The sequence below is a fragment of the Triticum urartu genome, chromosome 4A, assembly GCF_056163025.1.
Source record: "Triticum urartu cultivar PI428250 chromosome 4A, HENAU_Tu73, whole genome shotgun sequence".
In the NCBI taxonomy this organism is placed as follows: Eukaryota; Viridiplantae; Streptophyta; class Magnoliopsida; order Poales; family Poaceae; genus Triticum; species Triticum urartu.
In genome coordinates, this window is record NC_141876.1 from 2,361,293 (window position 1) to 2,388,545 (window position 27,253).

General features: G+C 46.7%; 2 protein-coding genes across 2 annotated transcripts; both read left to right on the plus strand.

Moving 5' to 3' along the window:
• Positions 1-642: 642 nt before the first annotated feature.
• On the plus strand, positions 643-4,490 carry LOC125550130 (protein HESO1). Its single transcript, XM_087517363.1, has 10 exons — positions 643-786; positions 917-966; positions 1,342-1,530; positions 1,901-2,080; positions 2,387-2,571; positions 2,682-2,777; positions 3,079-3,124; positions 3,213-3,319; positions 3,422-3,523; positions 3,634-4,490. The coding sequence occupies exons 1-10, from the start codon at positions 716-718 to the stop codon at positions 4,276-4,278; spliced, it is 1,671 nt and encodes a 556-aa protein (XP_087373489.1). The 5' UTR covers positions 643-715; the 3' UTR covers positions 4,279-4,490.
• Positions 4,491-17,487: 12,997 nt separating this feature from the next.
• On the plus strand, positions 17,488-21,812 carry LOC125550129 (putative 2-oxoglutarate-dependent dioxygenase SLC1). Its single transcript, XM_048713045.2, has 3 exons — positions 17,488-18,185; positions 19,653-19,977; positions 21,242-21,812. Exons 1-3 carry the CDS (start codon positions 17,488-17,490, stop codon positions 21,488-21,490), a joined length of 1,272 nt encoding a protein of 423 aa, XP_048569002.2. The 3' UTR covers positions 21,491-21,812.
• The last annotated feature ends 5,441 nt before the right edge of the window (positions 21,813-27,253 follow it).

The following is a 27,253-nucleotide window of genomic DNA, read 5'->3' on the forward strand; positions in this document are numbered from 1 at the left end:
CAAAATGTCGTGGCGTCTGAATGCTCCATTTCTATTTCTGTGTTTTTCAAATCGTGTGAGCCAAAGATGCAGTTGGATTCTAAATTAAGAGGAGGCTGTTTTGAGATGATTTAAAATGATTTGCAGTTGTGTAGTAGTACAAGAGCAAGTTCAAGCGGCAGGCGTCCTCTCCCACTCTTCAAATTTTAAACCCAATCCCATTGCAATCGCTATCCGATACCGGTTTGCAAAAAAGACGAACTCGCCAGATCTCCTCCGCCGCTCGGCTTTTATCTAGACCTCAAGAGAATCTTTGGAAAAACTACGCCCCTCTGGATGCCTCCTCTTCGTGGCCGCCCGAAACTCACCCCCGACTCTCTTACATAGGCAAAGATGAATGACCCCTGCTTTTTCCTGGCCAGAGTCTATAGAACGCCGTATGCAAAATTAGTCTTTTCACGCATATATAGACGAGACAAAATATGGCCGTTGCAAAATATGGCAGCAGTTTGAAAATAGCAACTACAGTTTCAAGTTTGGCAGCAGTAGTACAAGAATTTGAGAAGTCAAATTTGAAGAGTTTGTTGGGCTCCTCACGGCTATAATAACTCCTCTTCGACCTCTGCCAAGCGGGCCCCACCCCTCGGTGACCGACGGGCGGTAAAAAAAGAAAAGAAAAGAAAAAGGAAGGCCCCAGCTTTCACTTCCAGGCAGCACACGAGTGGAGTGGCGAGCCATGGCGACTCCTGCCGCCGCTCCGCCGCCATTCTCCGACGCGACCTCCTACTCCGACTCCGGCTCCGATGGGTTCGTATTCCTGCACCCTCCTTCCTCCGGCGGGTCCTCGGACGAGGACGATTCCTCCCCCTTCTACGCCCCTAGATTGATTAGATTACAGATTAGAAAAGATAGATCTCTGATGCGTCTGCGGCTGCAGGTCCGGCGACAGCGAGGAGGAGGCATCTCCGATGGTGTGGGATTCACAAGGTACCTACTTTTTCCCTCCCCCCCTGCCACTATCTTCTGCACCATTCAGTTTCACTTCATGTATGGGCCTAAAATTCAGTTTCACTTCATGGAGTATCATTCATTCTTTAGAGGAAATTCAGTTTAACTTCATGGAGTATCATTTTTTTAGAGGAAATCATGGAGTATCATTCATCTTTTAGATAAGATTTCTCTGCATTTTACTTCATAACAGCACATTCTTTGTCCCCCCCCACCCATTCTCATGTGAGATTGATTCTCTCCCTGTATCTGACTTTTGACTTTGGGCATGGAGCTTCAAAGGTCTTGCGATATTCCTATGGTTTTGCTCCCGCGTCGTCGTCGTTGCCAACGTTTCTGTCTGTCCCTGCGCAGATTTACGCGCCCAGGCGGAGCGTAACGACGAGCAGCTGCTGGCCGCGATGTCGGTCGATCCTGGCCGTCTTCCAGCTCTCAACGATCTGCTCCTCGAGGTGTATGCCGTGCTGCGCCCCAAGCCCGCCGACTACCAGCAGCGGAACGCCTTGGTTGATGTCTTCAACAAGATGGCAACCAGAATCTTTGGTAAGAGATGATATAGCTTACCTTTCTTACTGATAATGTAGTCACTGAATAGCATGATGAACTTGGCTCGCTGAAAAGGAAAATATATACCATGAGGAACTTGGATCCGAGATTTTTTCAAATACTCTCTTTACTCATTGCTATATCACCAAGTCACTGTTAGAAAGGTGTATCAGCACAGCTTGTATGATGCTGTCTACAATAGGCAATGTCCCAGGCTTGCATTTTATATATTCTAGGACGAGAACATCACATGCCAACACGGATATTGCGGAATATATTTCACTGTATACTTTTTAACAAGTGATGTTCTGATTATTGTGTGAGCATTTGTCTCAATTTGACCTCCCCTCTTAACAAACTGTTGCAGGTAACGACAACGGGTTTCCAGTCGTGGAAGCATTTGGGTCATTCACAATGGATTTATTTACTCCTAAAAGTGACCTGGATCTCTCTGTCAACTTCAGTGCAGACATCGAGGATCAGTGCCCTCGCAAGAAAAAGATGAAAGTTGTCAGGAAATTCGCCAAAGTTCTATACTCCCTTCAAAGTAACTACTTCCTTGAGCTGAACATTTTCACATTAGTCTCCTGTGCGTCCATTCATCGGTTATAAACTTTCAAGCTCTTCACTCTGCATTCTTATGTGGTTTTATCTTCATCAACATAAGTATCACCCGCTCTTATTGAGAAACAAACTTGATACTGAAAACTCTGTAGAACGCTTATATCGCAACAGTAATTACAGTTTGGGGCTTGACAACATTGCTTGTTTTTGGTCCTACCATGTTACCATAGTTTGTTCAGAGTTTTGTCGAGTACAGATGAAGGAAACAACCTTATATTCTCAATTTCAGGGGACGGAATTTACTGTGGGGTTTTACCTGTTGTAAGTGCTAAGGTGCCTATTGTGAATGTTATTGATCGGGGAACTGGCATCGAGTGTGATATTACGGTTGAAAACAAAGATGGCATGACAAGATCGATGATCGTCAAATTGATTTCTTCACTTGATGAAAGGTTTCAGATACTAAGTTACTTGGTAATGTATCTTCATTTGATCATTTTCCTAGCTGTAACATACCAATGGCTGCGGGTTATTCTGAAGCTATGTGACAACAGTAACTCTTGGTTTTTCTGTTTATGCTGCAGGTCAAGACCTGGGCTAAGATACATGATGTGAATAGCCCGACAGCGCAGACAATGAGCTCGATGTCAATCATTTCCTTGGTTGCTTTCCATCTGCAGGTACCAAGAATGTATTCATTTTATTTAGGCTCTATTATTACATCACAAGTAATTATACCCCCAGTCTCTCGTTTGTTTTGACTAGTGACTAGTGACAAGTCACTGCATATCTAGTACTCCCTCTGTAAACAAATATAAGAGTGTTTAGATCACTATTTTAGTGATCTAAACGCTCTTATATTTCTTTACGGAGGGAGTACCTAACATCTTAGCTCAGCAGTCTTGGCATTTAATACTACTTTGATTTGTTTATCTGATTAGAAGTTGAATATTCTTACTGCTTTTACAATGGGCAGCGCAGACCCGCCATCCTCCAATATTGCCCGCGTTCTCTGCCTTGTTAAAAGGTTTGTGTTCTTACCTTTTCTTCTGCTGCTGTATCTTTTTTACCCAGAAAGGATGATGAGATAACTATCTTGTTTTGGCCCCTTGCAGATGGTTCAGATTTCGCAAGTGTTGAGAAGAACATCTCGCTCTTTAAGGGGTTTGGGAGCGCAAATAAAGAATCGGTAGCTGAACTTTTTGTAACACTAATGAGTAAGGTGAGTAATTTTTATGTTCATTTTCTATTCTATTCATTTTTGCTGTGTAAGTTATGTTCATCATACTTAAAGAATAGCTGACCTTGACCTTGTGCCCTGCAGCTACTATCAGTGGAGAGTTTATGGGAGCACGGGCTCTGCGCTAGCAATTTCGAAGCATCGTGGATCTCCAAGACCTGGAAGAAAGGAGTTGGTAATCTAAGTGTAGGTGTTCTGCACATTGACTAGTACTACTAATAATAGGTAACAGAATGCCAGCCAGACTCATTGTGCCCATTATTATTATTATTTCTCTGGTCCTTCTCATCATATAGGTTGAAGACTTCTTGGACCGGTCGCAGAACTTTGCGAGGGCTGTAGGGAAGGCGCAGATGCAGAAGATCTGCACATGCCTTGTAATTTGCACTTCGAACCTGACAGATTTCATGAAGGGCCACATCGACGCGTCGAAGCTCAAGACCCGCCTGTTTGGGCGCCTGAACCCCGACGATCTGGTCAGCAGGCCTCGTCCGAGACGCGGCAAGAGGGACCTTAGCCCGGAGGGCAGACGCGGGATCCAACAAGAGAGGACAAAGCGTGCTGCACGCCACGAGGAACCGGCACACCAAGTTAATGCTACGCCCGGCACTGCTCGTGTTGCCACGGTTCTGCCTCCCTTTCGACATTGTCGATTCCCGGGCATCCAGTCTGGTGGCGCGCAGTATGTGCATAAGCCATGGTGGCCCTTTAGGATCGTCCCTTCAGGATTCGGCTATGGGATATCCGTTCGGTTGCCCCCGAGAGCCCCCCATCCTGGGCCGGGAATATTGGGGCGAGCCCCGGGTGATCTGATACGACCGAATAGTGGAATTCAGCTGCCGAAGCAAGGCTCGCTTCTCCCGACGCCATTGCGGGAAAGGTCTGCCAGCACGCGTCGTCCGGGCAGCGGTGAAGACGAGCAGCTCCATACAGCACCGTGAGCGGAGGGACGGTGGAGTTCTTCATATTAGCTTGCTGGTCTAGGAATGCAGTTTTAGCTTGCATATGCTTTTAGAGCTGTGCTGACTGCCAAGACTGTATTGATGTATCCTTGGGCCTCATTGTAAATGCCTTTCGGTTGAAGAAAAACTGAAGAAGCTCCTCAACTAATCGTATTATTAGCTACTAGTACAACACTTGTTTTTTATGGTTTTTTCTTGAGGGGTAGCTACAACAAACGCTCTTTTTATTGCACAGCCAGAGAAGAGTTGCAACTTTGACATATAATAACTATCATCACCTGCCGTTTCAGTTTTGCAACTTTGACATACAAAAGTTTACAACTTTAACATATAAGGGTTGCAACTTTGAAATACAAAAGATTGCAACTTTGGCAAATAACTATCATCAAGCACACGCGCAACAATTTGCTTCCAAAATTGAAGATCGCAAATGACATGGCGGGAAAAAAAAAGAGAGACGATGGCAAAATAGGCACCCAAGAGTTTGAATCTGTAAGCTAGAATTCTGAAATCGAATGCTTCTCCCACTGCCCACAAAGCCACTGCTATCTAATCCACATACATAATCCCTCACCAAAAAGGGCATATTCAAATTGATTGCGAGCAGAACAAACCACTGAAATTGGATTCATGCAATTGCTTCGTGCTTAGTCTTCCTTATTACATGGCGATTTTGATTTCGTCACATGCGCGCAAAGACCAGACCTCCTGGGACTGGGAGGGACTTGCGCTTACAAATTTGCTTGCCCGGGGAGGGCTACTTTGCGTTTCCTACGGTAACAAATATTGATCCGCTGCTGCTCGCGAAGACCCCTCTTTTGTTCAAGCTTGGTTTGCGACTCACATGTCGCTGAAGCCTCCTTCTGCTCTTCCTCCTCGTTGCACAACTGCTCCTGCTCAGCACACAACATCCCGCCATTTTGATTTCGAAGCATCTGACCAAGAGCACAAAGACTCATGGCAGCATCATTTTCCTCTGTAGAAAATGGTGGTGCATCCTCTTTGGCAGCAACATCATTTTCATCAGCACAAGAATCACCCCCATAACCACTTTGGTCCAGCGGCGCCCTCTTCTCTTCATTCTCGTATCCATCTTGGTCCATCTCATCATCAGAATCCAGAGCCGACGCCTCATCATCCGCCATAGAGGCCAACGACAGCTGACCGAGGCATTTTGGTGCTACTGTGGCATCCCGAAAATTTCTCCATCTCGACAACGCCCACATGGATCGCGGTGTAGAAAATGGGTGGCTAGATAAGAGGTGTGCTCCTCCTCCTCCCCATGGCTTTGGCTCCGGATGGAAACCTCAGATCCGCTGGATCGGGCGATGGAGGCGTCCTCGCGTCTTTCTCCTCCTTGGGGGCATCGTCTCGGAGCCGGCTATGACCGGGAGACCGGTGGATGGTGGCATCTTTGCCGTGTGGTTTGCTGAGGCAGGGCGCTGCTTGTTTCTGTTTTGGCAACGATGATGACGTCGAGAGGAGCTCGGGTCGCTGCATGGACTTCGGTAGTCGGTCCTTTCCGGCGTGTCCGAGGTGCTCTTCCGTAGGTTGCTTGGTTACTTTGAAGTCGGAGCTGTGGTGGAGTGGATCCAGGTGGTGACGATGGCAGACACTCGGTGGTCGTTTGCGGAGGGCATGATCGACGCAAGTCCTGCATATTTCCCTTGCGAAGAAAGGACCGACAAAGTCATTTCGTCTCTGGTAGCAGTGGCGTGCCATCAGTTCGTCCTGGGATAGAAGACGATCAACTTCCAAGGAGAATACAGTTTTTTATGGGTGGTTTGTGATGCTGGACTTTGGTAATTGATCTAGTCTCTTTTTTTATTGAAGAAGAAAACTGCTAAACCTCTTGGTGAGAATTCGCCTTGGCTACTGTTAATTCATGCTTACCTAATAGCGCTTGCTCACATACATATTACAACCGCAGTATAATTGGATAATACTGGGGTCATGAGGTGAAGTAGGTACCACATGCCCTGCTCAAGGGATGAGATCAAAACGTCTAAGTTACTGATCATAACTTTCTTGGTAAGGTGTAGTTAGGCCAGACAAGCGACAAGTTTTCTAAATTAACTTTGTACGCTTAACTGATGTACATAATCTTTGAAGAACCCCATCGCGAGGGCAGGTGATTCCTGCAGTTGATTTAAAAGAAAAAAAGATGGTCCAGTCTATAAGGAAAATGCAGAACATAAAACCACACATTCCCGGATAATTAGGAAGGAAAACCGAGTGAAAACCCAAAAAAAACACTAGTATTTTGGCTCGCGACATCACATCAAGGAACGCCTTCTAAGCCAGACATAAGAGTGCCATGGTCCAAAGCTACAAGGCATGGCTCAAATGCAACTGAACTGGCCACTAGCCGCTCACAAATCTAAGCCATATCAAGCCTCGTCACCGCCTCTAAATTGAAGCACCATCGGCTAACATTATCGTGTTCGAAACATCCTGTAGGGTTCAACTTCGACTTCCCCCAATAGGATTTGGACGGCGGACAGATTGGAGAAGTGCGGATGGCCAAATTGTGGCCTTTGTACACTTTGCAAGCGGGAGCAAGAGTCTGTTGATCACCTTTTCTACAAATGCGGCTTCTCTATCCGCCTATAGGGATTAGTCAAGGACTGGCTGCAACTGCTGAGCATCGATACATCCTCATGGCACCTCTCGGACAACATCGAAGAGTGGTGGGTCGGCCTCTCCGACACATCTACCCCCAACAGGAAGGCGATGGCCTCGCTCACCATGCTCGTCGCCTGGACCATTTGGAATGAGAGGAATGCGCGAGTGTTCCGTCACAAGAGTGCCCCACCAACGGTCCTACTCGCCAACATCAAGAAGGAGGCCATGCTTTGGGTAATTGCGGGTGCTAGAAAGTTGGGATACTTGATGAGCGAGAGTAGTTGGTCACATTCACTTGTGTTGTTGCGGCGCTGTCTGTGTTGTAATACAACCATAAACTCTATTCCTCTTATTAAATGAATGAGGTAAATCTTTTGCCTCTCTTCAAAAAAAAAAACTTCGACTTCCCAGCCATGCCTGCCAAGGTGCTCAACGCCTCTATCACTTGCAGCGCGCGAGACTATTTTTCCTGTACTTGTCGAGGTAGGTTTTCATCTTTTACTCAACAACCTCCACTTTGCTCATCTCTGACAAGTCGCCAAAAAACCTCCCAACAACATATGCTCCATGTGCTTGGCCATCGGGACGTGTTGCATGCCCTGTTCTTCTTTTCTACACTCGTGCTACGTCGCTGAGAGTGAGAGGCACCATGCATCCTTCTCCCGGTGCAAAGGCGTTGGGATCCCAGGCAGAGGGCATGGGAGACCACACTACAAACCCCGTGGTGAAATTCCTTCACAGGTAACAGTGGTGCATCAACCTGTGTCACCTCAGCAAAGGCTTGCCGAAGATCCCTATCATGGTCGAGCTGCGTACGTCGTGCATACAACTAGGTACGTACTCGTGGCCTTGACTTGGACTTGGAACTGCGTGCATGCATGCTGCTACCAGTGTACTACTACTACTTAATCGATTGGTCAATTCCTCTAGAATATTGACCTAACCACGTGATGAAATGTTGACTTGACATGCATCCCTAAATGTCTTTTAGCGCCGGATGTAAGAGCATCTCCAGCCACGCCCACAGGGAGACCTCACCAGACGATTTTTTTGCATCGACACCGAAAAAAGGGCCCAGTCGCGTCCCAGGAGTCCGATTTTCGCCGGCCTGGGCCGAAATCAGCACCGGCGGATCCAGGCCGAACCCGGCGCGCTGAGGGGCGCCCGGGGGCGCCGGGGCGAGTGGTTTTGGCGCGAAAAAGCCGCGGGCCAGCCGCGTCAGCGACACCGCGCCTCGTCCTCCCCCAACGCCTCGGTTTCCCTCGCGGGGAATCAATGGCAAGGCTGCCGCCGGTCAGCCTTGCCATTGATTCCTCACGGGCGGCGCGTCACGGGACGGCGCGCCGACGCCTCCCCTCCCTCGCATGCGTACACACGGGCGCGACGCGGCTATATAAGCTGGTGGCCTCGCTCGCCTGTGGCCACACTAGCCCCACCCTCGCCGTCGAGTTTTACCTCTCCCGAGCGCCGCCGCCGAGCCCTCCCTCTCCCTCTCCCTCTCCCGTGAGCCGCCGCCCAGCCCCTCCCTCTTCCTCCCCCTCTCCCGATGGCCGAGCGTTTCCCCAGAGACAAGGCGGCGGCCAACGGCTTCGGCCGCCGCACTCTCCGCGAACGGGAGTCGTGGCTCCTGTTCCAGGCGAACATCCCGGCGCCGCCGGACATGCGCGCCGGGCCGACGGGCTGGAAGCTCAGCAACGGGGGAGTGCCCATTTCCCCGTTGCCCGACGCCGTGGCTAAACCCTACTACTTCGCCGATGAGGTCGAGGTCGTGCGCGCCTCCCTCACCGACGCCCAACTCTCCCTCCCCCAGTATGCCGCCGACAACCACGCGGCTTGGGCAGCGTACTCCCAACGCCGTCAGCAGCAGCGGCTGGCGTCCACCAACGGCGCGACGGTGGTCGGCGGCCTGAAGAACAGTGAGGGGCGCCACATGTGGTGGGGCGTCCCCGGCCGCACACTCGAGGGCGTGCTGACGCACCTCGAGGGCGGTAACAACCCGCCGTTAGCGTACCCCCCGGCGAGGGCGGACGCCGCGGCACACCGCCGACGCGACGTGCCATGGGCGCCAAGGAGGTTCGGCTCCTCCTCCTCTTCCTCCTCGCGCTCTTCCTCGCACTCCTCCGGCACTCCGGTGCTGCTCGGCGTCAAGGCCGAGCCTGCGGTGGAGACGCCGCTCGGCCGGCGCACTCGCAGGGCCGGCATTGTCATCAACGAGGGCGGCCGGCGCGCCTCCTCGTCGGCTCCTCCTCCATGCTTCGTCAAGCCAAAGACGGAGCCGGGGCTCGCGCCGATGAAGGCGGAGCCGGGTCTCCCTGCCGTGAAGACGGAGCACGGCGAGGTCGAGCTCGACGACGACGCGGCCCTTGAATGGGCACGCCAGGACTCCCTGAAGATGGCGAGGGAGCGCTAGTGTGTCGCCCTGCGGCGCTTCGTGGAGCGCCGCCGGGCCGCGACGAAGGAGGAGTCGTCGTCATCGACGACAGCGACGTGCCACCGCCGCCACCAGTCCGTCATGGCGACGCCGGGTCCAGCAGGGGCGCCCGCGTCAAGGAGGAGAAGGCCGACGATGACAACGGCGGTGACGACGACGGCGACTACTCGGCGTTCAGCCAGTTTCTTTTTTAGATTAGTTTATATATTTTCTATGTAATGAAAATCCATAAACTTTGTCGAAATATATGCCCAAGTTGAACGAAATTTGTCGTGTTTAGTCGAAATTTGCTATATACTTTTATTTTTTGAACGCGCCTGGGGGCGGCCCTGGGGCGGGCGGCTGGGGACCAACTCGCCCCCAGGCTGATTTTTTGCGCCGGCTCACCCCCAAGCGGCGATTTTAGGCGCCCCCTGGGGGGCAAACGGCTGGAGATGCTATAATACTTAAACTTTTTAACTAATAAAACGCCCTTTATCAGAAAATAAATATTTTTAGGGGTTAAAATTGAACCAAAAATTGCATCCATATATTGCATCGCGCCTAACTCTGATGTACTTAGGCATGCATGCGTGCAGCATGCGTACGTACGTTGTTTAGGTCCATGGCAGGTATGGTCTACGTGGATCTATCGATCTGAACGCATGTATTGATGGTCATAAGTAGCTGCCTCCTGCTCATGCATGCTACTCGCGACTTTGACTCTCTATATAGGAAGTGCATGTTCATTGGTCCATACATTCCTTCCTTCCTCTAGAATGTTGACTTGACCACAAGAAAGAATCGGAAGAAATGTTGACTTGACATCCATCCATGCATGCAACTGCAAGCATGGATGGACTAGCAGAAATGACCAGCTCGACCATGCATGCGCGCATGCGTTTCCACTAACTAACTGTTGCTCGAACATTCCTCGCCGACCAGTGGTATGCATGGTACCTCCTTCCTGTATTCTCGAATGCACAAGAGCATGTATACTAGCTGGTGTATTTCGTTCCTATAATTCAGACCAGAAAAGTATATATGCATGCGCATTTGACCTTTGAAAACTCTCCTCTCTCCAAAAGAAGATTCATTGTTTACAAGACAAGGGCTATGCAATATCATACCATGACAAGTTAGTAACTGACTTAATACTCAACTACCAAAACATTTCATATTTAGGAACGGAGGGAGTAGATGACATGTTGTTTAGCACACGGAATTGCCCACTAGAGATCGTCAAGCACACTGTGTGTATCACATATATAGTATGTGTGATAAGCAACTTCACATTTGAAATTGAGCTACGATTCTTTAGGTCGTTACACAAAAAAACACAATCCAAAAGAACAAAAGCACACCGTGTGTCTCATTAAAGTCAGGTGATGAACTTAGGGCATCTCCAGCCGTTCGGCCCTCCAGGACGCCTAAATAGAGTGGCCTGGGGGCGTGCCGGCGCTAGTTCGGTCCCTGGGGGCGACCTAGCGCCCAGTCACGCCCCCACGCGCCGGCCCCAGGATGCAGGAAATTTAAACTTGGTCGTTCCCGCTCACAAAAGACGCCGGAAATCCGGCGATCGGACGTAGTTCGCATGCGCAATGATTCACTCGGCGGGGTCGGCTCCAGGCATTGGCGGAGTCGGCGTGCGCGGGCTCGGCGGTGTCGGAGCTGCTTCGGTGCTGGGCTGTGTCGGCGCGGCTTCGGCACTGCTGGGCGGCGACGTAGAGGCGTCGTTTGGGATTGGCGTCCGGGTGGTCGTGGGCGTCGTGGGCGTCGTCGGCGTCGTCGGCGTTGCCGTCGGCAGCTCGTTCAGGATGAGGCCGCGCTGCACCAGGTACCACGCCTTGAGCTTCTCGTCGTTGCTCTGGAGCATGTCCGCCCCGCTCATCAGAAAAGCCATGTCGGTGTTCCTCTTCTTCGCAGCGACGTTCGTCCGGAGCAGGTCGAGTTTGATGGCGTTGTTCTTCATTAGCGACGACCACCGCGCCTCGGTCTTCTCTTCGCGCAGGACGGCCCGGGCCTGCGCGTCGGCGAGGCAATGCTCGATGGACTCCTGCACTCGCGCGGTTGCCGCGTCGGCGTTTTTCCCCTTCTTCGCCAACTTGTGGCCGTCCGGCCGCCCCTCTGACGCGCCCGGAGTCGGCGCGTCCGGCTTGTATGTCTCCTTGGCCTTGTCGAGGGCATGCCGGACTTCCGCCCACTTCTCGCACTTGTCAATGCGCTTGTAGACGTGGAGGTGCTTGAAGTCGGCGTCTTGGTTGTCGCCCCGATACATGGCGAACATACGCAGCAGCTGATCCTCAACGCTGGCGCCGCTCTCCGGGCGAGCCGCGACCTCCTCGACGATTCCATGCCATTTGTTGCACGCCAACTGGACACGGCCCCAATGGTTCGCCATCGCTTTGGAGCCGCGCTGCATGTAGACGCCTTTGAAGTAGGGGTCGACGAGCTTCCGTTCGTCGAACTCGGCCTTGATGCGGTCCCAGTACGTCTCCAAGCTCTGGTTCGCGCCGGTGGTCGGGTCGAGGCAGACGACTTTCCATGCTTCGGCGAGGCATTCCTCCTCCTTGGACGTCCACTTGATGCGCGGTTCGCCTGACCTGGCCGCCCGCTTCTTCTTCTTCTGGCGCCCCTTCGTCGGAACAGGAGCCGGCTCCTCCTCCTCCTCCTCGGGTTCCTGCGCGTCCTTGCCGTAGACGTAGCCAAGCTCGGCCTCCATGTCGCCTCTGAGATCCACTACCTCGTCCTGGGTGGCGAACCCGGGAGAGGCGGCGGCCGCGGTCGATCCTGTCGCGATGATGTCGTCCATGTCGGCTCCCGTGTCGTCGGCGTCGCCGAGGTGCGAGAAGGGCAGAGGTCCACGGTAGAGATGGGGTGTCGGCGTGGACGCGTAGGAGGCGGGCGGCGAGTAGTTGTATGGAGGGTACTGCACGCCGACGAAGGCGGGCGAGGGCGTGCGCGTAGCGGGGTGACCATGAGGGAAGGTCACGTTCGAGTTGAACCCACCGTGCGCGTCGCCGCCGGGCGACGATGAACCCCATGGAGATCCGGCGCCTTGCTGTCCCCAGGGCATGTACTGGGCGTGGCTGACGACGGGTGGATTCATCCCCGCATGGTCGACCGATGAGGAAGACGCCGCCAAGCGCGCCGCGTTGTCGCGGGCCCTCTTGGCGATGGCCCTGTTCTGCCTGTCGGCGGTGACTGCTTCGCGCCGCTGAACTTCCACCCTCCACTCGGCGTTCGACATGCCCGGCGGCTTCGATGGCGGCGCCCTCGGCTTCCTCTGCTTCGGCTGGACCACGGCGCCAGTCGCGTTTGCCGCCGCGCGCGGCATGGTGTACTTCTTCGGCGGCATGGCGGCGACTGGAAGGCGAGCGGGAGGGGGTTTGGCGGGAGAAAGGGGGAGAATGGCGGGAGGAAGGCGAGCGAGCGGGAGAGATGCGAGGGAAAAGCGTCAACAAACGGCGGGAAAAGGCCCTCGGGTCGCCTCCAGGGCGGGCCAACGCGCCTTTTTCGCTTGCGCCGGCTCCCCAAGCGCCCCCCAGGGCGCCGGGTTCGGCCTGGGTCCGCCGGCACCAGTTTTGGCCCGAGTCGGCGAAAAACGGCCTTCTGGGGACGCGACTGGGGCCTTTTTCTGGCGCCGGCGCGACAAAATTGCCTGGGGAGGCCCTGTTGGGGGCGCGGCTGGAGATGCCCTTAGCAAGAGACGATCTATATTTCGGGTCAACAGCGAGAGGCCTATGATGTGATGACCTCATCAACCTCAAACCTACGGTAGTGCGAGTGAGTGCATGACAGTGTGAGTCTACGTCATTAGCTCTACCCGGCATTCGAAAACTATGGCTAACAGATGCCTTGCGCACACAAAGTAATAATTCAATGCCCATTCAGAGCACTCGACCGAGCGTCATTGAAAATAGCAATATCTTTAGGCATCCTGCTTGCAGATTAAGCTAGGGTTTCGGATACCGTCCGTTGCATGAGAGCCTTTCAACCACTCTGCTTAGTTAACTTGTTCACCTTAGTCAAACCTAATCAGTATAATTTAGTTAATTACCACTAGATAGGGTTTCAGATGCCATTCATTGCATTTGCATACGCTCAATCGAAGCCTTGTTAATTAACTAGCAGTCTAGTTACGTTAGTTTTTCAGCCTCTCCGCAATAAATAAATAAATAAATACCTTTTTAGTTTAGTCAAATCTAAGCTAGAAAGGCTCGACGGAGAGAGCCTTTCATGTTTGTGTCCGGACGTATATGTTTACATGAGCAAAAACAGAAAAGAAAGAAGAAGAATGAGATTATAGTTTTGCCGGCCGGGGCCTTTTGCATGCCCTTTCTTTCTTGTCATGCGTGCCAGCTGAATTCAGTTGGCATCTCTATTTCCTTTTCAATATGTGCATGCATATTGGATCAATGCCCTAGCTAGAGCTAGATCATAGCTAAGCATAAGCAACGTATATCATGTGATCACATGTTAGCGGCTATCAATGATTCAGAGCACGTTATAGGTCGCCGATCTCTTTGTCATGTCATGCAGGATTTTGTGGACATGGATGAGAGCGATGTCTCGCCCATGCCGACTCAGAAAAAGATCGAGACCAGCATTTAAGTGGAATTGTGTGTGTGGAAAATTGAAGTACTATAGTGGCATACTAGTTTTGTTTTTCATACACGTTTTTACTTAATTTTTTAAGAGGGGTCATGAATAAGTGATAGGCAAATTTCATTTCAAAAAGGAAGTTACAAAACATTGACACCCTTGTTTCCTAAATAGACGATGTTTTGGACACCGACATGATCTCCATTCTCCAATATGCTTATTTGGCTTTTCATATATAGTTGCATGCCTTGAAGCCTTGAAGGACGACGCCTGGATCTCTAAAATCAACACCTCGACCAAATTCTCTATTGCACACATCCGGGAGTTTGTTGAGCTCTGGGCTACCATTCATGATTTCCAGCTCCAAGATGGCATTGATGATGACATCTCCTGGAAACACACTGCTAGCAGCCTCTACTCGGCGGCCTCCGCATACAAGGCCCAATTCCTTGGCCTGACTCACTCCCCTATGTTGGATATGGTTTGGAAGGTTTGGGCGCCGCCTAAAGTCAGTTTTTTTTGCTTGTTTGGCCATGCAGAACAGGGTTTGGACCGTGGACCGGCTGTCCAAGCGGGATTGGCCAAACTGTGTCCCTTGCCCTCTTTGCAAGCAGGTCCAGGAGTCCGTCGACCACCTTCTCTTCAACTGTAGGTTCACGGTCAGAGTTTGGGGCATGCTCAAGGCATGGTTGCAGCTTGATCACCTTGACACCTGTTCCCGGCACCTCTTTCGGTCCACTAGGGAATGGTGGATTGGGCTCTCAGACAATTCGGTGCCAAATAGGAAGGCCATGGCCTCCCTTGTCATGCTAGCCTCCTGGACCATCTGGAATGAGCGAAATGCTCGCGTCTTCCATCAAAAACGCGCCGCCAATGGTTCTCCTAGATAATCTCAAGAAGGATGTGGCACTTTGGGTGGCGGTAGGAGCAAAAAAATTGGGGTCAATGATGCCGCGAGAATAGTTGTTTTTGTTCCCTAGGGATGTTGCAATTCATTCAAACTCTTTCTCCTTTTGCCTCTGTTTCAAAAAAACAAAGTTGCATGCCAGCAAGAAGATTATGATATTTCGCATCATGAAAACACTTTCCAGGGTGAACGCAATGGTGCAATTTTCAGTATTTTAAAAAAAATTAATAACAATTACCGCACATTCTGTACGACCTCATCTATCTTATCTATTTACGATTGGAGAGGGAAAAATATATTAACCGGCGAATCACATAATGCTTGGAAATGTCGACACAAACGTGTGGCACATATAAATATACCTCCCTAGGATAGGAAGATATACATAACAAAGTGACGGAACAAAGAAAAGCAGCTAGGTAGCTGTAAAAAAGAAAAGAAAAATGCCAAGAAAGATCTTGCATGGATCCTGTCGATGGAAGAAGCAAAGTGATGAGGGCGTACGTGTGTGGCGGTGCGCGGGCACACGCAGCAGCCGGAATCTGGAAAATAATCCGACGGTCGACCGGGACCAATCTCCTTTCCTTTCCTTTGCTAGGGCATCAATCATTGCCGCATCTGATGCATTTTTTTCCCGCGCATGCAGCAGCAGCAGATGCATTGCATTGCATGCGTAGAGCTATTGCTATATGCTACCTTTGGAGAACACAACTCGTGCTAGGCACTACGTCTACGTATGTCTGAATAAAAATCTCATCTCAGCTCCCCGGATGTGTGGCTGATTTAGTTAGTTAGCCAACACACTCCCCGGCGCTTGTATTCTCTGATTACCAGCTGGCAGGCCCAGACCTCCTGGACTGCTTCTGGTGTTGTACTGCTCTTCTTCTTCTAATAAAGATCGGCTTTTGGCCCTTCGGAAAAATCTCAGCTCAGCTCAACTCAACTCAAGATTTGTGGTGGAGGTGAGATCATGGGTGGGTATATATATATATATCGCACCATCACTATCTATATATCACATGCTAGACTAGTCTCAGTGGTCGTTTCCTATTCGTGATTCGTCGTATGTGTAAGCTTGACATGTCACTTTGATATTCATCACTGTGTATATATATAATACCTCTTAGCTCTCTTGGGTGCATATGCACATGATATATATATATAGGGAAAAATAGTAATTACAAAACAAAAGTTCAAACCTTTTGGGAACAAACTTGATGTTATTTTGTACCCATATAAAAACGTTTTGACCAAAAAAAAACTCTCGTTGACTTCAGCGCAAAAATAAAAAACTTCCAAGGACAAAAGGCGTAAATAGTACTCTCTCCGTCCCACAATATAAGAGCATTTTTAGCACTACACTAGTGTAAAAAACGCTCTTATATTATGGGACGGAGGGAGTAACTTGTATATTGTGTTGTTGTGGTGGTTTTCGTCCACAATACCCTGACAGGTATTCCTTGGCAAAACTTATTATAAGAGTATACGACTTGATAAGGGCATGTACAATGGTTGATAAGATAGTCTTATCTTAAGTTTTGCATGTAATTTAGAGATAACAAAAAAGAGAGTCTACAATGGGTCATCTCTTAGTCTTATCTTCAATAACTAGCAATTCCTAAAAACGTGATGAGACATATTGTGCTAAGAGATCATCTCTTGTCTTCTCTTAAATAAGAGAAGACAAGCCTTTTCTTATGAGTTCTCTCTCCTCCAACTCATCATTGATCCTACGTGGCACTACTAAGATAGCACCATTGTACATGCCCTAATGCATATGCACCGGAGAGCCAAACGCCCGCCTCCAGCCTCAGTGGTCGTTTCTTATTCGCCGAATGTAAGCATGACATGTCGTGTTGCCTAGATATACTATTATGTGTGTGTAGCATATGCTAGGATGCAATATCATACTATTTAGCATAAAAAATCTTTTATTCCCACTTGTTAACTACACACCACAGATCGTACGGTGGGGGTTAAGAGCTGATGCCACCTTCAATCACCGAGTTTATAAAAAAGAAAAAAGGTACCAAATTCATATGTATGTGTAAGTTATGGGGGCACATTGTTTTGTCCTTTAAAAACCGACCATTATATATATATATATATATATATATATATATATATATATATATATATAAATCATACATGTAGATAGTGGGGTTGGGTATGTACATACATGTGAAATTCGGTTGCAAAGTATAACCGTTCACGACAAGGGAATAAAAAGCAATGTAGTCAATTCATATGTATGAATGTATGTGTGGATGTACTTGTGCTAAATTAATCGATGACGCAAATCTTTTGCCTCTCCTTTCGGAAAAACTCTTGAAGAATTATTTCGGAAAACTGTGGGCGTGATTTGGAAAACAAGCGGCAGAGAAAGCGGTCAGAGATGAGATACGGTGGTTTTTGTACAGGAAGGAAAATAGACCCTTTTTTGCAAGAAAGTGATGGGATGAGCCTCCATCTCCATGTGTTTTCTTTCAACTGTAGCAAATTCCTATCAACATTCAACAGTCAGGTCAGGTCATGTACTAGTGTAGTGTCGTGTAGGTAGGAGGAGGTGCACGTGGCAGCTCCTGGGGCGTCTGGTCCTCCGGCGTGGACAGACAGATCAGCTACACGTGTCGTCCCTCCGATGTGGGTGGGTCAACGCAGCCAGCAATGGAAAGCAGAGCGCCTTCTCTGCTTCTTCTTCCTCCTCCGGCCTATAAATAGATACCCTCCTCTGCTCTCCCTCCAACTCATCCGCAGGCTCTACTCTTCCCCACACACCCCACCTTCTGCGTGCTTATCAATGGCCGAGAGCACCAGCAGCCATGCTCACCATCCTCAGCAGCAGCCCACCGTCGCCACCTGCAAGGCATCGGAGGAGCCGAACAAGGGCGTGCGGCACCTGTGCGAGCGCGGGGTGACGGCCCTCCCGCCGCGCTACGTGCTCCCGCCCTCCGACCGCCCGGCCCCGGCTGCACCGCGCGGCATCCCGGTCATCGACATGGCGCGCCTCCGCTCCACGGCCCCCTCCGAGCGCGCCGCGGAGCTGGCGCGGCTCGACGCGGCGTGCCGCGACCTGGGCTTCTTCCAGGCGGTGAACCACGGCGCGGGCGACAAGGCAAAGGCGATGCTGGACGTGGCGGCGCGCTTCTTCGCGCTGCCGTTCGAGGAGCGGGCGCGGCACATGTCCCCCGACATCCGGGCGCCGGTGCGGTACGGCACCAGCTTCAACCAGCTCAACGACGGCGTGCTCTGCTGGCGCGACTTCCTCAAGCTGCTCTGCAACCCGGCCAGGCTCGACGACGTCGTGCCATCGTGGCCCAACAACCCATCCGACCTCAGGTACGTACGATGGCAATGCCACTTACTTCTACTAAGCTCTGACTAATCACCAACTTAATCAACACATTACTTGATGATGTGATGTGTATCAACATACATATGATTTGTCGCTCTATGTGTGGTGTCTTGGAGTATTTAGCAATTTGGTATTCCCTCTCACTAAGCTAGCTGATAATGATAATATTACTATCTAAGGTAGCTGGTAATAGGGTCGCGCTCATGAACTTCTCTATTATAACATCACTGCAGCATATTTTTACATCATATAAATTTTATCTTACGTTACAAGTCAAACGAGAACATAAGAAAACCTTCCTTCGAAAATTCCAAACGGAAGAAGTATATATTAGCTGCAAAAGAGTATTTTATATTACATAAAATTACAAACGTAAAAACATACTTCCTTCATCCCGTAATATAAGACGTTATTACATCCAATATACACATATATTGAATGTAATAACGTCTTATATTATGGAACGGAGGGAGTAGTATACATCTAAATTTCTCATAGTGAATCCATGTGAACAATACAACATACATAAAAAAATGCAATTTTTGTGGTCTTATGAATTACATTTTGAATTTTTCGTGTTGAATTTCTCATAGTGAATCAATATGAATATAACTATTTGTATGCCAAAAGCAATTTTTAATGAAATGTTGGTAAGAATACCCCGGGTTAAAAGTAGCTTATTACGACCCTCGGTGATGAATAGCATTACTAGCTGTAGCTGGTAATATTATTCTGTTGTCATTCTCAATTTTTTATATTCTGCTGGTATAGCAATTTGTGCGGTTGTGGAACTCACTTGCTTTAGTTATTATATTTTGTAGTAGTAATTAATTGTGTGGTTGTGGAAGTCACTTGCTTTGGTATAGTAGCAATAGTATTCTTCTTGTATAGGAGTAGTATTTTTGCACATAGGAGGGGATATAAAAGAGATTCTCCTGATAACAACAAAAGCTAACCAAGGCAGTAAACTAGAGCAGTGGAAGCATCACACTGCTTTTATTCATCTTTTAGGATTTATTTTTTAAAAAGGCCAATCTCAATCTTGAGCAATCTCACAATGGCAGTGAAAGTATACATGTGCTGTCTGCTGATGCAACCAAATCCAAATCCAAATCCAAACACAGAGGGTATCTAGTCTAGCAAGAAATAATTGAGAGAGAAACAAGCAAGAGAGAGTGAGAGAGAGCGCAGCCTTTTGCATCGTAGGTGTCAGTCTCGGTCAGCAGGAGCCACGCCACAAAACAAACTACTTTCCGGCTGGACGGCCGGCGGCAGCATAGGAATGGGATAGATAGATAGATAAAAACGAATCAAATCCCCAGGAAGATCCGCCACTACATATATTCACTTTGTCGCCTGCCAATCATGGATGGATGTTACTGTTATTTTCTCTCCATTCACTTTCTACCGGCACCCTCGGCGCTGACCTGTGGGCCCCTCTGTTGTTGCAGGGAGGTGATGTCGGCGTACGCCCGCGCGAACCAGGGTTTGTTCCGGGAGCTGATGGAGGCGGCGCTCGAGGCGATGGGGATCACCGGCGAGGGCGTGCTGGAGGAGCTCGGCTGCGGGACGCAGATGATGATGGTCAACTGCTTCCCGGCGTGCCCGGAGCCGGAGCTCACGCTAGGGATGCCGCCGCACTCCGACTACGGCTTCCTCACCCTCCTCCTCCAGGACCAGGTCAATGGCCTAGAGGTCTGTCAGGGCGATGACGATTGGCTCCTCGTCGACCCCCTCCCCGGAGCCCTCATCATAAATGTCGGCGATCACCTCGAGGTTCGTACATACACACATCTCTCGAGGCATACAAAATTTAAAGACTATACTATATATCCGTATATATGTGTGTGTCTAGAGAGCTGGTTGTAATTTGTTTTTATTAGCTAAACACATCTTCCCGTCGTGGAGATCTTGATGCAACCTGCAAAAATGTTTAGCCCCGAGACCTCTGCATATTTGGAATGCACATGACTAGTAGCTCTAGCAAAATAGAGTAGAGTTGCCGGAATTGCAAAACTGTTTAGCCCCGACCTCTGTATATTTGAAATGCACACGACTAGTAGCTCTAGCAAAATAGAGTAGAGTTGCCGGAATGGCGTCTGTTTTTGCCGATTATAAATAAAGATACTTAGTTGAGCAATCAAATCAAGGCAAATCAGACCGGCCTATGTTTGTGCTAATTAACAAATGTGTAGCCTAGATTGCTTGCTAGATAGCCCGACGATTCATGATGGGCAGACAAATATATGGTACAGTAGTATGGAAGAAACTAGCTCGAAAAGTCAATCAGTTTGCCGACGCGTCTTGTTGACAAAAGTTTCAGTTCCAAGAAGCTAGCTACGCTAGCTAAGCATGCATGCATAGACTATAGTCTTTGATCACACTCTAGTAGTTCAACTCACATGGAAAGATAAGATAATTTAAGATTAGCAATATATGTATAGCAAGTCTTTTGACTTTGCTCCATCATATCACTTCATAATTAAATGTGTGAACTCCACAATATACGTATGCATATATGCTCAACTTTTGCTCTCTGTAAGCAAACCAACATGACGATGCTTCTTCTTTTGCGCATTAAGCAAAGGTGCATCTCCTCCTAATTAATTTTTTAATTAAGATGAAAATATTCTTACACGATCTAGCCTAGCCTATCCACCAGAGAATGTATTCTTATTCGACACAATGAATCCAGCATATTTTTATATTTGCACCATGTCACTCACATCTTACGGCTCACACCACTCGTCACTCCACAAGCATATACTTTGGGGCCTTTTAGCTTGTATGATTCTTCATAAAAATAGAAGGCTTGGGATGCCATGTGCTCTTAAATCCTACGGAATCAGAAAACTACATGAATTAATAGCAGACAGTGTGTGGTACCCTGGCAAAACAATGAGAGTGAATCAAAACCCTCTAAAGTTTTTCCTAAACAAAAATAAAACGTCTAAAAGTTTATAAGAAATACCTTTGAAGTAAACAACCCCCATGAACTTCCTTACCTGACGGTATGTTCCATAAATATATGTGTGTGCAGATATTCAGCAACGGGCGGTACAAGAGCGTGTTGCACCGGGTGCGAGTGAACTCAACGCAATTGCGGATCTCGGTTGCGTCGCTGCACAGCCTTCCACCAGAACGGGTAATCGGCCCTGCACCGGAGCTTCTCGCCGATGGCACCCCACGGCGGTACATGGACACCGACCTGACCACCTTCCTTGACTACCTCGCCTCCGCCGAGGGGAAGCACAAGACCTTCCTCCAGTCCAGGAGGATCACTACGTAATCATCTCGTTGACCGAACCAACTAATTGATGTTGTTCAAACAGACCATCGAGGAGGATCATAAAGGATTGCGATTGCCGAAAAGTGCCCTTAATTAATTAGCTAGGTTCATTCTTGATTTTTAGTTATTTAATTATTATGAAGAGCGTCCATCAATTGATGAACGTTCTTATATAGTATGTATGTATGGTACTCCCTACGGAGTTAGCTAGTGTTGTGACGCATTGAAGATGTATGTATTGTTTTTGGTATCTATATATCTTTTTGTTAGAAAGCAGTACCTATGTATGTGCCAATATAATGAGTCTATTCCACTTTGGTCATGAGTTTGTTGCGGCAAATTAACTAGGAAGGTTGAACATAGTTGGTTTTTCTAAGAAACATGCTGTTGCGCCAAGACCGAAGGGTTTTAAACTAGCACGGATAAAAATGTGTTCAATGGTCTACGATTTGGGTTTCACTTTTTGACGTGTGTCGTTGACTCGTGTGTGGCAGATTCAATCTTGTGCGATTTCTTGGCTCTAGGAATGGAGAAATAAATTTCGACATGTGAAATGTGTAGATAGAGACGGCTCTTCTAATGATCTTGGTACATAGTATCGTTTGGTTCTCTCGCTCGAAAGCCATTGTGCCATCCGGTTGTTTTTTCACAGTGTTTCACGATCAATAATAAAAATAATACATGGTCGTGTGCGAAAAAAGATAGCTTCTAGCATCGGACTCCAACTGGGCCGACCTTTTTAACTAAACAGGCCACTATTGGGCTTGTGTAGCCGTTTCATTGGCGCATATCGTTCATTGTATGGGCGATACCTAACACAACATAGAGCTGACACATGGTTCCGTTGGCAAATAAGAATTTGTCAGAACCCTTTCACAACAAGTCTAGCTTTATAGATAGTAAGACCTGGAGCCATAGTATGATATATGTAGCTTGGTCATGCGTGTGTGGTCAAATAATGCTCGAATGGATGTGTGAGTATCATATATCACTAGTGGCCGGGCGCGCCTCTACCTCTTCTGCATGCCTGTGCATACCAACCTAGCTATCGTAGGTGAGAACGTGTTTGTAGAGTATTAATCAGGCGCAACAGTTAAAAAAAAGAATGCTTGGAGGAGCACTGTAGCAAGAGATATTTTAGCCATAAAGCATAGGTCTATATTAACAGACAAGTCTTATAAGCCGGATAAGTGATTTGAAATATACATCCGGCAACTGAAATCAAAGCCGAACATCTAGCAAAAGGCGGGCAATCTCTACAAGGGCGACACAGTTCATTGCATTAGCAGAAGCAGGCATAATACAGAGTGTTAACTAAACACGATAATGGTTGCTATATATAGGCGGTAGGTACTGCCATCGGTATTGCGCCTAGAGACGATGGACGGTGAGCGAGAGGCGGCGCCCTACCTTGCGCTTGAAATGGAAGGTGCAAACGTCACCTTTCTGGATGTTGGCATGGTGGTGAAACCATGAGCAGTTCATCATGACGGTGTCCCTCTTGTCGGTTCCACGGCAAGGAAAGGAGGTTGCATCCGATGTGAGTCTTTGGGGAAGAAAGAAGGAGCGCGACTTGAGTGGATTTTCTCTTCTTCTCTCTCTTCTGAACAAAGATATTTGGTCTTTCCTAGCAACTGCAGAGTACCTCGGGCTCCCTCCCGCCCACATGGACAGCGCCATCGAACGCCCATAGTTTCCCTCGTGAAGAGTGTAGAATTATGAATGACTAGTTGTTACACTAGGTGAAGAGTGGGGGCCGTAGCCCCCTCCCCCTTCCTGACGACTCATTATATTTTTTTCAAGATTTGTGTATCTCGGAATTCATTATGTGTCCAACAAGATATTACCTGATTTTACTGAGGCAAATCGATGTTGTCCATCTACATCGAGCAGCTTGGTGGCCTTAAAAGAGTAATAGGGGGATATCACTCACGGTTCTCGTTCCAGTTCCAGTCCTGCCATACGGAGAGATATCTACCTACATATTATTATATACAACTTGCATAATATACATCGTTGATCCTAGACGAAGGATAGAGAGTCGTTTTTCGGAAGCACAACTGCGTTTTTTTTCCTTTTCGGGAAACAAAAATATGCTTCCAGCAGAAGCAAATGTTTGTGTTTCTCACCGAAAAACACCTTTTCCCAAATAATATTACTCCTTCTGATCTAAAATAAGTGTCACAATTTTGAAATATGTTTAGTTCGATCCTAGTTCAAACCCACGACACTTATTATCAAAATATTTCATCATTTTTCTAATACATGGTCAACATTTTTTCTATAGAAATTTAGCATTTTTCAAATGCTTGATCAACATTTTTCAAATACGGTTTCAATTGTTTTTCAAATGCTTGGTTAACATTTTTATATGCATGATAAAAAAATCATAAGTTTGAAATACATGGTCAATATTTTTTCTACATACATTAACATTTTTAAAATACTTGATCAACATTTTTCAAATGCTTAACTAATATTTTTATATACATGATAAATAAGATCATCATATTTTTAATCCATGGTCAAAAATAATTCTATACACATTAAAAAAATTCAAATGCTTGATTAATATTTTTAAAATACTTGTTCGTAAAAAATTCAAACACTTGATTAACATTTTTTAAATACATGATCAAACAATTTATACACAGTTTTTTTATACATTTTTAGTATCCGTGATAAACATTTACCATTTTTCAAATGATTCATCAACACTTTTCTCAAATGTTTTAAAATTGTGTTTTTGTAACATATATATTTAGAATATTTTAATGTACAGACAAAAATTTAAAAATAAAGGAATAAACGAAACAGAAAACCTAAAAGAAAACAGAAAAAGGAGGCTGTGGCCTCACTCTGCTGGGCCGGCCCATCTCGCTCCCATTCCGAAAGGGTTTATCCCCTGTCGCTGAATGCAAGACATAGGGCGCCCGCGCGCGCGCACACACACACATTAAATATTGTCTGTGAAATTTCAAAAATGTTGGTATCATTAAATATTGGCTGTGACATTTCAAAAATGTTTGACCTGTTTAAAAAATGTTAATGACATGTAAAAAAATGTTTATGTAATGTAAACAATATTATTGGTATTGAAAAATGTTTATCCCTTTTAGAAGTTATGAATTGTATACTGGGTGAAGACGGAAGCTGAGATTACGCAGATTAATTCCTTGTGTTTTCCGTCCCTTATCAGGGTGCGCACAAGTGTCAAGATAGCCAAGAACACCAGCCTTTCTCTTCACAGTTTGATCCTTAGACAAATAATCCGGACATGAACTTCATGTAGATGTGTATGCGTACAAGTTAATCCTTGCTGCCATCCTTGCAAGCTGCTTTGCAGACTCGACGGAGAGGCAATACTCACGTACGCGAATTAAATCTGACTTGTTCCATGAATTAGCAATCAATCTATATCTATATATATACCTACTAATCTATATCTATATCTATACCTATCTATTAATAAAGTAAGGTGCGTTTCGTCAATTTTTCATCCGTTCACCGCCGAAAACATTTTTTTCTATCCGAGGTGGTATTAAATTCATATGCGTTTGTCTGCTAGAAAAAAGGTTTTTCCAGAGGAATTTCGTACGTGGGCCGCGCGCGGTGGCCCAGCGAAGCTAGCCCACTTATTTTTCTGCCCACACAGCTGCGAAAATTATATTTTCCGCACAGGGCGACCAATAGTCGGAGCGTCGCACAGGACAACCTATAATGGGCTGGCCCGTTTTTCCTTGTTTCTGTGTTATATATATATATTTTTATTCTCCTTCCCCTATTGCTTTTTTACTTCCAAGTTTCTTTTTCTTATAATTTATTTCATAAATTCAATATTCTGAAAAAACGTTTAGAATTTCAGAAAAAATCAAATTATAGAAAATGTTTAGAATTCCAAAATTTGTTTCTATTTTCAAAAATATTCCGGACTTGAATTGTTTTTCCATTTTTTTGTATTTTATTGTTTTTTCAAAAAATTCAATATTTCTAAAAAGAAAACGGAATCAAAATAATGTTAAAAGATACACATTTTCGAAAAATGTTATGAATTTTCAATGCTTGTTCACATTCTAAAAAATTGTTCACAAATTCAAATAATGTTCATATTTTCACAAGAATATTGGTGTTTTCAGAAATTGTTTGTGATTTTTAAAAGATATTGCTATGTCAAATTTTGTTCACGATTTTCTTAAAGTGTAGATAGTTTTCAGAAAACTATTCAAGATTTAAAAAATGCATCATATTTCCTACAATATTCAGAAACTTCATACCTTAAAATATTGTCGATTGAAAAGAAAAGTAGATTAAATAACTCATGGGCCTTCTCTAGCGTACGATGATGACGTAATAAAACTCTTTACTGCACCGGGTCAATGAATGAAACAATAGTGGATTTATTATTTCACACCCGGCAAAACGGAGAAGCTAAATGTTCATTTTTGTGTGTGCATAGGGTTTTGCTTGCACATATAATTCTCACTGACTTTAAATGCATACTAATTTCTCTCCCGTCGCAACGCACGGACATATGTGCTAGTCATAACTTATATCAATTGCCATCCGTGGTTTCCTTGGCCTTTCCGGTTTGTTTCCTCTGTAGAAGTAAAGAAAATGATTTGTCTTTTCCAAACCATAAAAAATGTGTTGGGACCAACCACTTCTGCGGTGAAAAATTGAAGAAGATCCACGGGCAAGATCGACTAGTATCCCAATTCCTCATGCAAGTAATACTACCCTCTCCTTTCTGGTTTATAGGGCTTATCTCAAAATTTTAGTTTTTCCATTTTATAAGGCTCAATTTGGTTGTTCCCCATCACATGTTCAGACTTCAAGGTGCATAAATCATTGCATGCAAGTATTAAGAGAAAACTGACCAATGCATGCACTTTATGCATGCATTTATTGCAATTAATGCATTCGTAAACATAATTTTTTGAGAAAAACAAGAGCATTAATTGGGTGCTTTTGCAAACTACAAAAAATATTCCACCACTCATCATCTATCTTGGTTGGTGAGATTTTTGAATTGAGCCTTATAAACCGGAAAGGAGGGAGTAGTAGGAGGAGCTAGCTGACTCGATTTGGCAATTGGCGTGAACATCCAAGTAGCACTGTGTGTACAAAGAACAACAATAAACAAGCTTCCTGCTTATTCCGCAGCGGCGAGATATTTCCTGTACTCTTTCCTCAATCTAAGCGATAGATCGCATGAACATGCTTTTTTCTTTCCTCAATCCACGTGCAATACAAATAAAAGAAACATGGGGAGAGTTGGCCTTAGCATGCACGAAATATGAGCCTGATCAAAATTGGCCTTCCCGTAGCAATAGCAATTGGTCTGATGGCCTCGTGAACATGACTTCCCCGGGACTGGGACCTTGGATGCTTTCTCAGATGAATTTTACACGGCCACTCCGTTCCATTGGATTTCCTTGCATGTCGGACGTCCACCGACGCGCAAGCCTCAAGGGAAGGACGTCCACCGATGGCTATGCTGGAATAATTAGGCAGAAACTAAAAATCTCTAGTGATCTGAAGTGTCACAACAAGAAAACATATTGAAGGAAAGTATCACCATATATATATATATATATATATATATATATATATATATATATATTTGTGGGTTTTCAACCTAGTGTTAATATGATTGTTCATCCCTTGACTAAGCCTCCTAGTCAGGAGGTATTTGGCAAGCATGTTAAGGCTATGGGTTTACGAATATTTGAATGATCGTTTGGGACAAGTGGAAGATGTTGG

Excerpts from the sequence above, each read along its gene's own strand:
- LOC125550130 (XM_087517363.1), top strand. The coding sequence starts at position 716 with ATGGCGACTCCTGCCGCCGCTCCGCCGCCATTCTCCGACGCGACCTCC. Across the intron at positions 2,778-3,078 it reads TGGTTGCTTTCCATCTGCAG|ACCCGCCATCCTCCAATATT; the intron begins GTACCAAGAATG and ends TGGGCAGCGCAG. Across the intron at positions 3,524-3,633 it reads AAGGAGTTGGTAATCTAAGT|GTTGAAGACTTCTTGGACCG; the intron begins GTAGGTGTTCTG and ends CTCATCATATAG.
- LOC125550129 (XM_048713045.2), top strand. The coding sequence starts at position 17,488 with ATGTGGGTGGGTCAACGCAGCCAGCAATGGAAAGCAGAGCGCCTTCTC. Across the intron at positions 18,186-19,652 it reads AACAACCCATCCGACCTCAG|GGAGGTGATGTCGGCGTACG; the intron begins GTACGTACGATG and ends CTGTTGTTGCAG. Across the intron at positions 19,978-21,241 it reads ATGTCGGCGATCACCTCGAG|ATATTCAGCAACGGGCGGTA; the intron begins GTTCGTACATAC and ends ATGTGTGTGCAG.